An 18,143-nucleotide genomic window follows, 5' to 3' on the forward strand; every position below is an offset into this window, starting at 1 on the left:
AGACCTTGACCTTGAGATCTTCTAGCATTCCAATAGGTTTAACAATAGACCCATTGTCCATGTTTACTACTATGGTTGTGGTCCCAAGGTGAGGTCTTCCCATAGTTTCCCATCAATTTTTAGTCACAATGCCAACTTCAGCGCCACCATCAAGGATTCCCTTCACATTTAATCCCTTGGTAGTGATTGGTATGGTTGCATTGGATTCATCGCCCTCAAAGTATTGTCCCAACTTGTTAACAGGTATTTCTACAACAAGGTTCTCATCTATGTTGGGTTGTGGATCTAAGTGTTCCTCCTGAGCTAAGAATAGCTTAGGGTCTCCATATAGTTTGGACATGATGGTGGTTCTGACTTCTGAAGCCATGAAATCCATCAGTTTGGCAATATTTAATGGCACCTTTTGGGCTTCAACCCCTTGACGTGGGGAAGATGGGATCTCCATTTCTTTGATAGGGTCAGGTAGTCCCTCTGTAAACATTCTTTCCAACAAGAAGTGAGCACGCCCACTTTCCCATGACTTTAAGTCACTTTCTTCTTGGATGACATAGGGATGGTTAGTGGTCTATGGACTTGGTGAGGTTGTTGTTGCATAGGGAACAATGTGTCTATAATCTGGATATGCCTAGGTGCTAGCTCTAGACCCCTTTGTGTCTCTTCTACCAAACTCCTTAATTGCTTGACTCGCTCGATCTCCTCTGTAGGGTTTGGATAAGTTCCTATCTTCTTCTTGGATCGTGGCCATTGTGACTCATGAGACGATCTTCCTTGTTGGTTTCCTTCTTAGTGGTCGTTTTGATCTCCATGGTTTCACCTGAATCAAAATCCTCTTCAACGTCGTTCATATATACGGGGTCGTCACAAGTCCCTATGTTGGTCTTTGAACTGGGGTCTGACTTCGCTGCTTTTTGTGATGTCTTCCTTCGTGTTTTCTTCTTCTTCTGAGATTGGGCAATTGATATCGTGTCTCTTTCTTCAAGAATAATATTTTGTTTTAATGGCGTGATCTTCGGCGCATTTGGATTATTCGAACATTGGGCAATCAAATGATCTATGCCACATCAATTACACATGAATATCGGTATTGTAGACGCGCTCGCTTGATTGGTTTGCATTAGTGTGGCGTTCTTTTGTAGCCTAATAGGACACTCGGCCACACGATGTGGACCTCCACACTCATAGCATTGAAGAGGTGGTCTCTTGGTAGTGTAATTGATATTTTGGCCTCTTGCAGCAAGAGCAACTACTTGATAGACAGGTTTGACTTGTCCCCAATAGTCCTCCATGTAGTATTGTGGACTTTCTTCAAGCGCATCAATCTATAGGCAATATTAGGGTCTATATCTTCCTCATGGTCTTCCACACAAGCAATAGATAACTCACAACCCACTTGATTCACAAAAGTGATTCTAGGATGTGGTGGTTGCGGTCCTAGCACTGGAGGTGGTAAGGGTGTTGTTTGAACAACATTTTGGGCCTTAGGGACCATGTGTTGTGACGTTTGTTCAAGAGGTGGGGCCGGTATCAATGCAGGCACTCGAGGTGTGTCTGTCCATGCTAAGGTTGGTCTATTGGCCATTGCGCGCTTAAATACTATGCAATCCTTAGCTTGATGACCATACCTCCCACAGGCATTGCAATTCCCATTGAATTTTACTCTAAAAGTAGGGCATTCACTGGTACTATGCGGACTATAGTATACTGAGCACCATTGTTGCTCCCTTCTTGGATACATATGATTGTTTTGAGGAGCATGATTGTCTCTAAGACTCTCTTGAATGGCCTTGGTGAGATCTGCTAAAGTCATCTCAGATATCTTTGGCTCCTTAGCAAAAGGCTTTAAGGTCATTGGCTGATGCCATGATACTTGCGAGCTAATAGATTTAAGCTCCACAGACACTCTGTCTTCTTGAATCATTAAATTATCCTCCAATTGCATCGCATTGATGGTGATTGCTTCCCAAGTGGTGATACCTTTAATGACTAGGCCATTGTAGATATCCTTGTGTCGTAATCCCCTAATGAATCTATCAAGCAATTGATTATTATTGAAGCGCTCATTTGGATTACAACGAGAATTAAATGCTTCAAGCGACTAATAAAGTTTCTCACCCACTCTCCTTCCTCTCATTGGGCTTTCTAGAGCTGAGAGGCTACACCCCAAAGCACTCCCTCTCGTATGTATTCTTTCAAGAACAGTCTCCTAAGAGTAGGGTAAATCGTTTTTTCTTCCACCCTTAGGGTTCTATACCAATCCTCAGCCTTCCCACTTAAGGTTATGCTTAAAGCATTACTCTTATGCAGGTCATTGTGTTCTCATAGAGAATCGCATATTTGTTCAAACACTTCGATATGCTTTCTCACATCCCTGTCTCCACTAAATTTTTGTGTGAGCTTGGCTATTTGTACTGCCTTACTTCTAGGTTCTCTATCAGGCCTGTTACGCATATTCTCAGCAATAGATCGACCAATAGCTTGAGAAAATGTTGCCAAGTCACCTAAGTGAGTAGGCACTGTGGGTGAAGGCGCTCCAAAGACTACATGTGGAGTAGGTATTTGCATTGGTCTTGGTGCATAGAAAGCCCTTGGGTTCCACGTTTGGTACATTGTTGTGCCATGTGGCAGCCCAAAGTTCATATGTGTGGCCCTAGGCATAGTAGGCATCGGATGTGACATGCTAATGCTAGCTGGTATGGTCCCATGGAAATAAGAGCTTCTATGTTGTGGTTGTGGAGCATAAGTTGTTGAAACAATGGGAGGGGTAGGAGGTACATGATCATGAGGACCCATAGGTGCATACAATTGATACACACTTGTACGGGCTGTTGTCGGCATTGAGCTACCATGTAGCGGTGCTTTACTAACAAATGAGGTTCCATGGCGTGTTTCTTGGCATGCCCATCATTCGGGTAGGCATGGTAGGCGTGGTGTCATCAAGGGAAAATTGGAAAAGTAAATCTATCACTTGTGGGCTCAGATTACATTGAGATCCCTGGCGAAACAACATATGGAGGATCCATCGTGAGTCTCCATTTGCGATAAGGTTGGTTGTTTACCCTTCCTTGTATCCAAGAATCTCATGAGACCCGTTGAAGGCATGTAGGTTCCCTTGTTCTATCTCTCTAGCTCAATAAACCTATGGATGGCCTCACAAACTCTTTGTTGTTGATTCTCCGCACTAGTAGCACCCGTTGTGGATTGTAGGAAATCTAACCGACCCACGTAATAGGTGTGACATGTGTATAAGTCGGTTAGAGTTTTTGTTTGTAGTTCGTACTTTCAGTTCTCATTTAAGAATGCTCCATCTAGGATTGAGGTGCTAGGGGTGTCCTTTGAACTAGATGCAATGTGGCTCTCTATGGGTTGACCCTTAGTGGTCGTTAATTCAGGAGCACTCGATTGCTCTCCTAGCAAGGATATTGACATAGGGGATTTCGCTTTTAACTCTCTTCATTGCTCCACCTTGCGTAAGCTCTTGATTTCTTTTTTCCTAGCTGCAATGATATATCGCTCAACCTCTTGCACTTCGACAAGGCTTCTACCATCATGTAATATAACCTCGGAGGGGAATATCTCTGAAGAGTCAGGGGGTACAGAGTGAACGGAGTATTCACTTGCACACTCTCCAAGAGCATGGGATTTACATTGGTCAAAAATGGTGAATTTACCTCCCCATCCTCCTCATTTACATCGCTAGCTCCATGTTCGGAGAAGGTGGCTCTACTAAAGGTTTCCTTGAAGCGGTTAAGCACGCTCGATCCGGACTGTGGGCCATGGCATGCATGTCTTGGCTTGAGCTATCAGGATTAGACATTGGGTAACCCTCCATGACGTCGTATCAGAGAAAGAGTCAATGGACGCAATATGCGGGTCCTGAGTGGTACTACCTTGGGTCCCCATCGAGGGCCCGGAACAACCTAAGGTAGATGGGTATTGAGAACCCACGTAAGTCAAAGTGCTCGCTAGTTGCTCAGCCTCTAGCACACGACCAGAGCGCAGATGCATGTGTTTTTGGCACCCTACAAGCGTTGGCGAATATCCTCGAGGGTTAACCGCTTGATTTTTTAGGCGTTTTGCACCCCGTTTTCACTCGTTTTTTGATGTTTTTAATATCTTTTTACAATCGGTTTTTGGATTAGGGCGTTTGATAGCTCAAAACGAGCATATCGCTCAGAGGGTCGTGTTGTGCTATAATTTGGGTACCCGAAGCTCCGTTTGTGCTCAAAAGGGTCGATTTTTACTTAAGCGTGAGGCTAAAATAAGTAATTCTAAAGGGTGACTAAGGCCTGAGCCTGAGCGTGGGCTTTGGCTTGGACCTGGGGAATATTCTCAATTCTGGTCCTACCTTTAAAATTTTTATTTTTATTTAAAAAAGATTATTTATTTCTTTTATTTTTTGTCACCGCAACCGCGCCGCACCGTGCGCGCGAGCACACACACACCTAACCTATCTACTTGCAACTAACAGAGTTATTGTTACACACTAACATAGTACTACAGCAACTAATTAACTAACAGATCTACTTACTGTACCTCACAGATCTAACATTATAGATCTAATACCTTAAAGCTAACACCTTATGAATAGAAAACACTGTACATTGCAGCACCTTATTAACAAAAACAGTACATTGCAGCAAAAACAAAGATCACAAATCCTTCTCAACAAGCCACGCACCTTTTTTCTCTACCTTTCTTACATTTCATAATGCACCACAAAGCAGCATAGAGTGCTATTCGAGCTTAGTGCAAGGCATTTTCCCGGCAACGGCGCTAAAAATGTGCGCATATGTCGCACGTGTCAATGCAAGGGACTTGACGTACACTGTGTGCGAGCCACAAATGGCTGCAAGCACACAACCAGACTAATTTAGCAAGCTCAAGAGAGCAAGGGTATGTCACTCACGGCCCTATGCTCGCATTCGTGGAGGAGTCCTCGCTGCGAAGAAGAGGGAGCTACCGTCGTGCCACGCTCAACCGCCTCGCCGCCATGGTGCCTTCGTTATGCTCTCTCTCTCTCTCTCTCTCTCTCTCTCTCTCTCTCTCTCTCTCTCTCTCTCTCTCTCTCTCTCTCTCTCTCTCTCTCTCTCTCGCACGCACGCACGCGCGCGCGCATATGCACACACACAAGGAGATGAAGAAGAAGATGGAGATGGAGCAAGAGCACTTTGCAATCGCACAAATGAGAGAATGAGTGATTTTTAGGTTTAGGTGACTTTTATATGAGCTCGCCCATTCACACTTGGACGTCCATGCTTAGCCAACTAATCCTTGAATGTTCCGGTTAGAGTGCGCCTCTCATCGGCGATCACTCTTACCCTTTTCCTATTGGACCGACAAGCCCGGCCCATGACTACTAGAAATGGACGCCGGTGGTTATTAACACGGTGGCGTAGGCTGCAGGAGGCTATAGGCGGGCCAGCAAGTTTTAACACAGAAGAGGGAAAATTGCCAAAGCTAGGTCATCGGCCTTTCCTCATATCAATTAGCTATCTATGAAGTGTCATTTAAGGCACCTTCAAAATATCAACCACTGAGTTACCTACAATAATTCACCAGGACTCCCTAGGTAATAAGCCCCAGTACATACTGCCCAAGGAACTTAACACACTATCCTGGCAGGGGAAAAGGTCCACCCATTTTACATCCAGGTTTAGATACCATAAGATCCCAAAAAAAATTCAATTCAAGCCGGTAATACACCAAAGGCACCCCCAGCCAATAGTCCCAGCAAATTATATGTTAATGAACTTTCAATCATGCCAGAACTAGCCATAAGAGTGTGAGTGTGTGTGTGTGTGTGTGTGTGTGTGTGTGTGTGTGTGTGTGTGTGTGTGTGTGTGAGAGAGAGAGAGAGAGAGAGAGAGAGAGAGAGAGCAAGAGAGAGAGACAGAGAGTGGGAGAGAGAAATGAAATGTTATATTATTGTCTTCTAAAGTCCATATTGACCTATGAGACCAGAGATTTACATCATGGTGAATGTGATATAAGGTCTAAATTAAGAGAAAGAAAGAAATTAACTAAACAAAAACACTACTAGAGCTGTAAAGATGGGTATCAAGAACCTGAGAGGTACATATACAAGAAGTGGGTGTGTATCTCAGAGAACAAATACAAAATGGTAGATATGTATATCAGAATCCGAAGATGGCTCGCATCGGTCACTGCATGACAGTGTCGATGTCCTCCATGGTGAGAGTCTACACACGATGTCTCCCATGTCTCACCAATATTAATGTGATCCTCTGATGCAACCTCCTCCATTGATGGGAGCATCTCCTCATCTTGGGCCTTGAATCTCTGCAACTCATCACTCAGTATAGCTCTGTTAGTGATATGTCAAATGAAATGAAATGAAATGCTATATTAAACGTCTTCAAAAGATCAAAATGACCTATGAGACCAAACCAGCACAATCCAGATGAATCTGAAATAATGTCACTATCACATGTATATGGTAACAAATCCCCCATGGAGTGATGCGGTGAACGAGAGCGAACACACGAGTAAAGGGAAGTGCCATGCCCTGAGGACATGATCAGTCCACAAAGGGGAGTAAGCCCAAAGCTTTGCGGAAAGCTTCAAGCTTCTCACGAGACAATGCCTTTGTGAAAAGATCTGGAAGGTTGTCCTGTGTTGGCACATAAGCCAAGCTGATCTCTCCTGTTGAGAGCCTCTCCCTGACATAGTGCTAATGCACCTCAATGTGCTTTGTGCGAGCATGAAAAATTGGGTTCCTCATAACTGCCAATGCGCTCTGACTGTCAGTGTAGATAGTGGTGACAGTGTCCTGTCCAACACCCAAATCATCCATAAGGCGTCTGAGCCATACACACTCAACCGTAGCTGTGAAGGCTACCCTATACTCAGCCTCACAACTCAAAGTGGCCATAGTAGGTTGCTTCTTGCTCAACCATGATATACATGAATTGCCAAGCATGAAACAAAAACCACTTGTGGACACTCGCGTGTCAAAACAACCAGCCCAGTCTAAGTCCGAAAAATCATGTAAGTCTGGCAGCAATGATCCCCCCTTGGGATAAAGCAAGCCAAGATATAAAGTGCCACTAACGTAGCGGAAAATCCTCTTGACATCCTGCCAATGCTTAGACCCTGGGCTATGCATAAATTTGCTGACCTGTGAGACTGCAAACTGAATATCCGGCCTCGTGTTGCATACATAAATGAGACAGCCAATAGCATTTTGGTAAAGAGTGACATCAGCAGGATCTCCAGCATCATGTAGACTCAACTTCAAACGTGTTTCCATGGGAGTGGCAATAGGTTTGCAATCCTCAAGTCCAAACTTACATAGCAATCTCTCTATGTAACTTTTCTGACACAAGGCAATACCACCATCACACTGCTTAAATTGTATACCCAAGTAATGATGCAACAGCCCCAAATCTTTCATCTTGAAAGTAGCATTCAAATCAACCTTAAATTTAGCAATATATCTCTCATTTGGTCCAGTGATCAGCAAATCATCGACATAAAGAACCACAATGAGAAGTGCCTCACCCTCACGCTTTACATACAATCTGCTTTCTGTTGGACTGTTACGAAAGCCTCGTTTGACCAAATGAGTGTCAGCTTTCTCATACCAAGCACGAGGAGATTGCTTCAACCCATACAAAGCCTTGTTACATTTGCACACTTTGTCTTCTTGTCCTTTTATGACAAAACCGCGAGGTTGTGTTACATAAACTTCCTCAAATATGTCACCATTCAAGAAAGCAGTAACAATGTCTGATTGATGTACATCCCAACCAAAATGAGCTGTCAATCCACATAGAAAACGCACAGTAGTCATACGACAAGTGGGAGCAAAGGTCTCTTCATAATCTATGCCTTTTTGCTGTGCATCACCCTTTGCAACAAGTCGAGCCTTATGGCGATCCATCTCTCCATCCGGCTTGCGTTTCAACTTGTAAACCCACTTCGTACCAATGGCCTTTTTGCCAGGAGGCAAATCACATAAAGTCCATGTGTCATTTTCTATAAGTGCATCATATTTTGATTGCATGGCAACCATCCAATTTTCTGAATTTTGTGCTTCATCAAAAGACAGAGGCTCCTCAATAACATGTAAGCTAGACACAGCCAAAGCATAACAATTTGATGCATAAGATGCATGGCGAGAGCCTAAACGAGTACGACTAGATAAAGGTGCATCCAATTTACTGTCACGCAAAGTGTGCACCAACCATTTTGGCATACCTCTAGCCTGCTCATTTTCAGTCCTTTCCTTATCAAGTACATCATGTATATATGCATCAGTAATAGGCTGATCTGTAACATTTTCAGAAACCCCAATAGGTTGTACATTTGCCTCATTGGAACTTACATTCGTATTTCCACCACTAAAAAGAGGCAACAATGTGTCATAAATGTCCTGTGAGCTTACATTACTGTCTCTAGTACATGACAGCAAGGGCTGAACAGAATCTTCCACAAACACTACATCTCGTGAAACCAGAATACATTTTGTTTGCAAATGATACAACCTGTAACCTTTGCTTTCAGCACTATAACCAACAAAAATACATTTGACATACATTTGACAATAGAGAGTGTGTTACTTAGTGTCCAATGGAAAGATAGATAGCCCTAGAGCGATGGGCGTATATACAATGCTCGGGGAAAAAAACATCCTAAAGAGGGAAAAAATGCCCCGGCGGTTTTAGTGTGTTCACACACATCACTACCACATGTATATGGTAACACAGTAATCTAATCGGACGTTGTCCATGTCGGGCCAAAGTGATCCGAATCCTCTGATGTAACCTCCGCGGATACTATATAGTCCTCTGCAGACGTGGGCGTCTTGATCTCTCCAGCTCAATCGCTCTATCAATTAGCGTGCCTCTAGTGTGAGGCGAGTGTGGGATCTATTGCGGTGGTAGCTCCTCCGGGTGTCTAGTGTCTGCTCTAAAGAAGTCCGTGATCTGTCTCAGAGACTAGCTAGCCTCTCTTCTCATCGGGCTCTTTCTATGTCTGCGCACCTCGAGCAAAACAAACCCTGGCATCTCTGGTCCTCGTATCCCATGACTCTGGAGAGTGGTCCAAAACCCTCTCTAAACAAGCAGTGAAAGCGGCCTCGTATCTCATAGTAGACCGGGCAGTGGTATGTGTAGTGCAACTCTGTCTCAGGCTCTATGTGACACAAGGGGTGTATCCTGGCCTCTGCTCTGCTGTATCTCCCAGTCTCGACCCACGGCTGGTGTGAAGATGTGCGTATCTGGCCAATAGCACATCGTATCCCATGAGACAAGTGGGTATCCTCGTATGTGGGTCTCGTCACAGAACCGTCCTCCGTAAGCTGGAGAAGATGCTCTCTGTAGAAGGCCATTTTCGTGCCCATCTCCTGTGTTGGCTATATCCATGTCTTCCTGGTGTCTAGCTGAGTCAAGTCCTGGCGAGTGAGCCTGGTGATCTCGGTTTGTGTAAGAGTCAGAGAGGGTGCATCCAATGAGTACTAGAAGGGGAGAAAAATGTCTTTGTTGAACCCATGCGCCTGAAACCATGATGCCATCTCCCCATACTAGCATGTTGTGTCTCCCTGCATGGCTAACCGTCGCAAGGACTCACGTGCAAGGCGAGTGTATCTACCCCTGGGAAATATGTGGTGTATGAAGGAGACTGATCTGGTGAGCACCTCAACCACTAGTGGGGGGCAGCTAGCTCTGCTCGTATAATGTCACGTGATACTGAAGCCTTGGCTCTAATGAGCCGCGAGATCATAGATACTAAAGGCTTCTCCATGTCCCCCCATCCATCAATACAACCCGACCTCCCGTGATGACCCAATAATGGTCCCCATATCTCAGCTCCATAGAGCAATGCAGAAGCCACCAGAGTGTCAAAGAGCCAAAGCTTCGTCCGAGGCTCCTGAAACTGAACCTATAAACACATCCTCTCCAATCTACCCAATGTTGCATGGGCTCTGGTCAGGCTCTGGTCAATCTAGTCTCTCCTGCTCTCCTCAATGAAAATGTTGGTCCACCAAAGACCACTCCAAGGTAAGTGTAAGCATCTGTATACTCCACCGTCTCCTGGCCATATGTGAATGCAGGTGATGATCTCCTGGTCCACTATGGGGTGGTATTAAACACCATGACCTTGGTTTTACCAAGGTTGACAAACAAACCACTTTCATGGGCAAACATATGCAAAGCATCCAAGTGACACTGCATCCCCTCCGGAGAGTCGAAGATCAACACAATATCATCAGCATATAACAATAGTGGAATCCATGTCCCTACCACAGCTGTGAACCTCTATCACCATCTCTCTCAATATAGTCAGAAACCTCATCCACATACATACCAAATAGAGTAGGAGAGAGCGGGCATCCCTGCTTCACCCCGATAGTGGAGTGAACCGGTGTAGATAGACCCACTGAGGTGCGTATGCCCCACTAATGATCTGTATAATGCCATGATTCCCCAAATGAGCTCTGTGGGTACTCCCATCTCTTGTAGTCTACGCATCAATCTAGCTCTGGGTATTGTGTCAAATGCTTTGTGGAAGTCCACAAAGCTACAATAGATCCGTCTCTCATGTGATCTGCCCTCCTCAATAATAGCTTTGAGTGTCACTATATGGTCGAGAGTAGAAAAACCTCTCCTGAACCCTGCTTTGCAGGTTGCGCGTATCCCCTCCTTCTCTGCCTATCTACTCAACTGCTGCTCAAGAATGGATGCGTACAATCGTTCCAATGTATGTCCAATCATGATAGTGCGATAATTCCCAGGCTCCATAGGGTCTCCTAACTTCAAGATAGGTACAATAGTAGATAGGCTCCAAGTATCAGGCAGGCCCTCACACATGGCCCGTTGAACATAACTGCTAGAAGTTGTGCTAGTAGATCTCTGGCATGCATGAAATGCTCAGCCACTAAGCCATCATGATCATTTGCTCTCCCAATCCGCATCCTGTCAATGGCCTTCTTCACCATCTCAACGGTGAAGAAAGCACAAGGGGGGTCGGGAAGGGACAGTTGTCCATGAACTGTGTACAAAGATGATGCATACTAGCCCAGGCCTCTGTGGAGGTAATGGCGGGGGGGAGAGTGCTCATGAAAGAGCCGCCATGCCTCACGTGAGTCCTAACTCAAGAATAGCTGGTATAGATCTAGCTCTAGTCGAGCCAAAAAAGCACTCTCTTCCACCGCACTAGGCATCGGAAGTCAATCTGTGACTGTCTATGAGAGATGTCCCCTAAAAGCACCTTCCTCTAAAGTCTGGCTCTAGTCTCACGGCATTCCTCATCATACCAGTTGTTCTGGGGCATGCTCCCAGAACGGCGTCTCTGCTCAGGCTGGGTGTGCGGGTATGTCTCCGAAAACGGCGTCTTTGCTCAGGCTGGGTGTGCGGGTATGCATCTGTTGCTGCATCATGTAATGTCCATGTCAATATAGCAGTAAGCTCCTCTAGAGGTCGCCCTGGCTCCTCAGTGCACAAGCGCCTGTAAATCCCATCTATGTATACATAGTACGTCTCCCTCGTGAAGGTGTAGCAAGTAGGGACTACAATAAAAGGTGCCTTCAGTCAAGGCGATGCCTATACATAGAAATTTATAAAATCTAAAAATTTGATTGAAAAATTCCACCTTCAAGCACCCCTTCCCATATATCGTTCATATCTTTTTTTTCTTTCAACATTGAATGATGGATCTAAACTTCAATACACCAAAGCAAGTGTGGCTAATATATGTTCAACATTCATGTGGCTCACTTAGAATCGAGTCCTTACAATAGAAAATGTTTCATAGATTGTGATATTTCTACTAGTATGTTGGCCGACCATTTAATAGGGTAATCTAGTTTTTCGCATGCTAGGATGGTGGATCCTCTAGCAAACGATTTCTAGATGATGTCACATTCGTTTGACTTGGAGACATGATCTGTTGTGAGTGATCCCTAATATTTTTAGTGAGAATGTTTCATCTGGCATATTCTTTTAGTTCTTGATGGTAAAAATTGTTTAAGTTTCGACATAACACAATCTTATTTTGAATAGGTTGCAACTACTTTTATTATTTGGGAAAAAAAATATCATATCAAGTTTTTAGAAGAGTGGTATCTTAAAGCATGACAACAGTCACTTGAATTGCATCTTAGTTTCCGACATAAATTCAGCCTTGAAACATCCATAATAGATACATCTAAAGATAAATTAAGTAGACATAATAGATACATCTAAAGATAAATGAAGTAGACATAATACAAGGAACTCGAGGGAGAAAACCGCTCAAGCCTCAAAGGTAAAGAAAAGGAAGACTAATGCGCACATAACATGCAAGCTTGACCACCTCTTTATCTATAGACATGCAAAGTCTTTTGACCTTCCACTTTCAAGAGACTTTTCATTTCCTAAATTTACCCTTCACTTATGCATTTGAGACAATTTGAAGGGATTTTTCTTTTTCCCAAATTGTGGAGACCTACTTCTAATTACTTTTGAAAATACATAGCTTTTAGCCTGATTGTATCTATATGTTTCAAGCAACGCCCTATATTAAAGCCATTATTGTTCCATTTTCACACAAAAATTATCAAGCCATTTTTATTTCATTAAATTATATTTGTATCAAACAGCTAATTAGAAGTACATTTGATTTAAGATATACCTACTTTTATCATTTCTGCAAAACTCAAGTAAAAAAACCAAACAAGTTTTTAAGAAAAATTCTAGACTAGGTCACAATATCAAGCTCAACTGAATTTTCTTTATTTCAAAGTGAGAATCAAATTATGTAAAATATAGCATAGTTGTATGAAATCCAGCAAGAACTATGTCAAAAAATTGGATTTGTTCAAATATGGTTACATTGGTCAAACAATTGCAATGCTCACTAAACGTCGAGATATTAATCTTGTGATGATTTGTGCCTTTCCTCTTCTTTATGTTCCTGTAGTAGCACTAGGTGATCTTTGAGCACAAATATCTCCAAAGTCTTCAAGCTTCATGAATTGAATGTTCTAGTCATGCAATTGCATCAACCATTCACATCTCAATTCTCACCTTCATCCTGTTCAACACAAACATGATTTCTTATTATTAGTATTCTCATGATGTTGTTTCATGAAGTATACATATTGAAGTTGCAAAACACATCTATGGTCATTTTTCCAAAAGAATACACCAACCAAAGGATATACTAGTTGACATTGTGATGTTAAATGCGTAAAAATAATCCCAATGAGGTCTATGTAGAAAAGTCAAAGTTGTGAAGGTGGCTATAACAAAGTGGCTAAAGTTAGGATGTATTTCTGTGAGTAAATAGTAGCCCCCAAAATGGCTGAAGCTAGCATATACATCTATGGATTTAAGTGACAAAACTCTCTTTCTGGTTCTAGTATACTAGCACTAATCCTAGTAGCTGCTACCTAATAAGTTTGCAAAAAAGGGACTATCATACTATTATTTAATTCGCTTATAACTCCTATCTAATAGCTGCTATCTATGGATTTAAGTGACAAAACTCTCTTTCTGGTTCTAGTATACTAGCACTAATCCTAGTAGCTGCTACCTAATAAGTTTGCAAAAAAGGGACTATCATACTATTATTTAATTCGCTTATAACTCCTGAAAAGAAAAATCCAAATAGCAATATTAGAGGTCTGTTGAAAAACTTGCAGCAAAAATGATAGGTTGGACAGACAGTCACCCTCCCTCCCCAATGCATCAATGGAGTCGAAAGGGGACATTGGCACTTAAGTCCATGGCCGTGTTTATCACTTAGCCGACCTATTTGTACAGAACAAAAATAAAACTTTAGGAATCATCTGTAGAAGATCAATAGAATATACTGAGAAGAGAAACCCACGGTAACTACTCAAAAGAAGAGATGCCAGCAATCTGATGATTTGATCTGCATTAAATGCAAAAGCCATAGCATTTTGCACAATTCGATGCATTAGTATGGCAAAGCTTTACAATACAACAGGGCCCTGGATGCAAAATTGCTCAGGGTCAATTTAGCAGAACATTGAGCCTTTTCTATGCATGCTTCTGAGCTTTTAAGTATACAAGGCATCCAGGAATGACTGCCACTACGAGTAATGAACAAGCAACATCTGTGCTTCGACTCGATAGCTTTTCTGTGTCGTAGTGAGCAAAAGAAAAACGGGTGTGGAGAGGCTCCACAATTTAGCCATTAAGGCCACCTAAAAGTGCCTGCAGCTCTAAGCCTGCATCTGTCGCTGCATCAACCACCATCTGTACATTGGAGTTCTTTAACCTCCCAACTACAGAGACGACTGCCGAGATGTCTGAAGCTGTTTTTACTGGCATTTGTATAGGTTGCAGGCTCGCCTGCAGTATGCGCTGTTCTTTGCACACTGCGCTAAGGGTAAGCAGCAACAACTTTTGCACTCTGGATGCTGCTCTTGAACCCTGAGAGCTACACGAAGACTCCAATGCATTTCTCAAAAGAGGCATCTTTGATGTCAACAAGAGGGCTGCACATGACGGATTGACCCTCACCAGCAAAAGCATGCATTCTGCAGCTAATTCAGCTATCAAAGGCTCATGTCTGCAACAAAGCTCAAGAAAGACACCTGTAAACCTCACAAACTCTCCAATATCCTTTACTCCATCCCCTTGTGCCTCCTCTATCTCTTTGCCAGTGCAACGCATCAGAAGGGACTTACAAAGAGACAACGAAGGCTCCAAAAAGTCCTCCATATCCCTTGCATGGGCAAACTCAAGTAAAGCCCCTACCCTTCCACTTAACTCTAGCTGCGATAAGGAGCTTGTTTGAACTTCAGACGATGACGCGAGAAAATGGCATAGCCTGACATTATGTAAATTGACTGTTGAGAAGTCCTCTCGAAGGAAATCAAAAAACTGCGAGATGAGCTTAAGGTGAAGTATATCCTCGATTTCAATGCATTTGATATCCAAAAGCATGACTAGCAACTTCTGAGCATACATTGGTATGGGATCATCATCATCCATCAGCTTTGAATAGTAGGGCAGAAACTGCTGCTTTGCAATGCATTTTAAGTCCTCCTGGCTAGCACAACCAGAGGAGTACTTGCCGGTACTCTGCCTCCCAGAATTGGCGATGTCATCCAGATAAACAACAAGGACATCGAAGAAAATTTTGAGACACAAAAATCGCGTGTCTCCAGAGCTATTCTTCCTGTATAAGATAGCCAGACTTGGTAGAACCTCCCGGAGAAACACTTCTGGGAATCCAAGGGGAATGGAAGATTGCTGCCCGAAAACTTCAAATATTCTCAAAAGAGTGGACTGGAAGTCTTCCAGGCCCTGTGTAGGTAGCACCATAAAAGAGTAAGGACCAGGACGAAAAAGAATGTGATGTGAAGCAGTCGTGAGTTTTCACCACGAAGTTATTTAAAAGAATACAGGTTCAGCATACTCAATTATGATGAGCTGTCTCTTACCTGGAAGGAGGCTACTTGCAAACTGCTCAAAAACCCTGCAAGTTGCTTTAGAACTTGACCATTGACTGTCTTCTCCCTGAACACAGGACTTTCAAACAACTGAAGAGTGACCGAAAAGAGTGAGAGGCTGTTTCTGCTTTGACTACGACCACTCTGCGGTGTACTATGAGCCATCCCGGAGGTAAGTCGCTTCCCACTTGCAAGCTGCTGTACATCAGACCCAATACTCTCTAAGATGTTGGGCACCACCTCCACAATAGTCTGTATCAAAGCATCAGTGCATTGCTTGGCATAGGAATCTTTCTCTTTAATTAAGCGCTCAATGATGGCTAACAGCTTGCCACCACACAAAGTAGCTAACCACCGGCGGTTGACCTTGCACAACAGAGCTGCACAAACTGAAGATTTTCCTCGTAACACTTCGGTACTCTGCTCCAACATAGATAACAGAGTTGAGACAAGCGTTTTCTCCTCCAACAGAGGGGCAAGCTGCTTGTTTATACTTACTGAAATGTTCCCCATTAAACACATGTTCAGTAGGTTAATATTTACTTGTTGCTCCCTTGGATTTCCCTTTGCTAGTCCCATGGCCAGGTCTTTTAGGCTGAGCTTATCCAGGACCAACGATACGGCAGAAGAGCTAAATCTTAGCAGTCTCACCAAACAGGATCCAGCCGTTAAACGCACACTCTCTTGTTTTGTAGAGGCCTTGAAAATGTAACAAAGATTTTCCAGCACTGCAAGGTTTGTGAAGCGAGAGGACCACTCACCACCTTGACTAGAAATATTTTCTATGGTTTTGAGTGCATAATGCTGAGTGATGTCATCCTCTCCCTTCCGAAGAATGGAAGCAACAAGAGCGATAAGTGTGCTTGGAACCTGTCATGTCAGTCATAATTAAACTTGGCAATTTAAAGCATTACAAATGGCTCCTAATTGAGTTCATTCCTTTGGTTTACCTGCCAAGCAGAGGTCAACTTGCTTTCTTTTGCTACAGAATCATTTCCAGAGGCAGACCTTGGCGAACCCTCATTTTGTGTCGCTATATAAAATAATAGCTCGCCGAGAGTTGCCATGGAACAGCGCCGAACTTTATCCTGCTTGTCACGCAGCCCTTCACTCAAGACAGTAATTATGCCCGAGCTTGCAAGATCTTCCTCAATCAATGTGGCATGGCGGATAAGCAAGCCCATGGTGAAAATCACCTGAATACGTAGTGCAGGCGGTTTTGAAGTACGAAGCATCTTAACGAGCATATGCATTAGTGGACTATTAATGAGGGCATTGGCACCCTCCACATTACTACACAATGTCTCAAGATACTTGAGTGTGTTCAGTTTCTCACTCAGCGAAGTATTGCCGCTGATGCTGCCCAAAATTTTACTCAAAAAGATTTCCAACTCCTCATTTGAAAGCTTCACTAGGTCAGAGATTGCAATGGGGTCAAATGGTAAAGTGCGTGACTCATAACCAGGCTCCGCGAGCCTCTCAGACCTCTTATAGACCATAATCGGACGAACTGCTAAATCAGAAGGATGCCAGAGGGCTTGCAATATTACAAGCGAGGTCTTAAGGGGCTCTGTACTGCCTTGAACAGGTACATTGAGATTAAGTTTTTTTTGGTCTGCGTGTAAGGGTGAACGGTGCGCTCTTCTTGGCAGGCCAACACCAGGAGGAGTTGCTGCAACCTCCATTCTGATTAAACCTGAGTGAGCTTTCTCACTCTCTCCCTTTCCAAAGCCCATATCACTCCCTCCACTCTTACTGGCATTTTCAGAAGTTAATGTATCCACCTTGCAAGACTGTACATTGAGATTCTTCTCATCCTTACTGGGAACAGCTTTCTCACTTCCTGAAGAAACATCCGAACAGGTTGATGAATCTGGAGCATCCTCTTCATCATTAGAATCGCCTTCCATGCGCTCAGCAAAATCTAGTTCCAAGTCATTGTTCTCAATCATCAGATCAGCATCGGTGCCATGGGTATTTGGTACTTGCTGGCGATAATTACCCCCTTCGGTCTCTCGTTGTAAATTAGTTTTTACTATTTTGGATAGCCTCAGGAGATTGACTCCACAGTTCCTTTGACCTGGATCCTCCTTCAGAGGAGTTGTATTTCTTGGAGGAGGTTGATTTCTCATATTGAACCCTTTTGAGCTCGGCATATTCTCACTAGAGTCAGTATCTTTAGAGGGAGTCACTGTAGTCTTCCTATGCCCTTGTTGAACTTCAGGTTTTCTGCCTCCCCTGTCTATACGCGAGAAAGGCTGATCCTGATTTCCAACTCGTTGGCCAACTGCTGGACTCCCACTCTCTCTAGATTCCTGATTATTGAGCTGTTGCAACAGACGAAGAGAACTTGTGAAGGCAGGCTGTGGAGGGAGGTGTAAAAGTTTCATTTTAGCTCTCCAAAATGGATGCTGACAAAGCTCAGACCACTGCAACCGCTTAGCTGGATCTTTGGTTAGTAAGCGTGCAACCAAGTCCTGCAACTCTTTGCTAGGATTGCCCTGTAGGCCAGGCGTGGGATCAGATAAAATCGAATTTACAAGCTGAGTGAAACTATTCGAAACAAAAGGAGGCCTTCCAGCATAGCACTCATACATCACGCATCCAAGTGCCCAAAGATCCGATGCGAATGAATGCACACCTCCCTCTAGGAAAAGTTCTGGAGCCATGTAACAAGGGGTGCCCCTTTTTGCTTGAGGTAACTGAAACACATGAC

General features: G+C 43.6%; 1 protein-coding gene across 2 annotated transcripts in view; it reads right to left on the reverse strand.

The window, feature by feature from the left end:
• Window positions 1–13,855: 13,855 nt before the first annotated feature.
• Window positions 13,856–18,143, reverse strand: part of LOC147460328 (kinase family with ARM repeat domain-containing protein) — a 60,042-nt gene continuing 55,754 nt past the window's right edge. For both annotated transcript variants that reach the window (XM_086511406.1, XM_086511407.1), the window contains 3 exons: window positions 16,378–18,129; window positions 15,419–16,297; window positions 13,856–15,281 (listed from right to left, as the gene is read on the reverse strand). In XM_086511406.1, coding sequence (XP_086367532.1) covers window positions 14,157–15,281; window positions 15,419–16,297; window positions 16,378–18,129 — 3,756 coding nt within the window. In that variant the 3' untranslated portion in view covers window positions 13,856–14,156. The remainder of the gene's footprint in view (window positions 15,282–15,418; window positions 16,298–16,377; window positions 18,130–18,143) is intronic.

Source organism: Adiantum capillus-veneris, chromosome 4, assembly GCF_014529385.1.
Source record: "Adiantum capillus-veneris isolate H3 chromosome 4, ASM1452938v2, whole genome shotgun sequence".
In the NCBI taxonomy this organism is placed as follows: Eukaryota; Viridiplantae; Streptophyta; class Polypodiopsida; order Polypodiales; family Pteridaceae; genus Adiantum; species Adiantum capillus-veneris.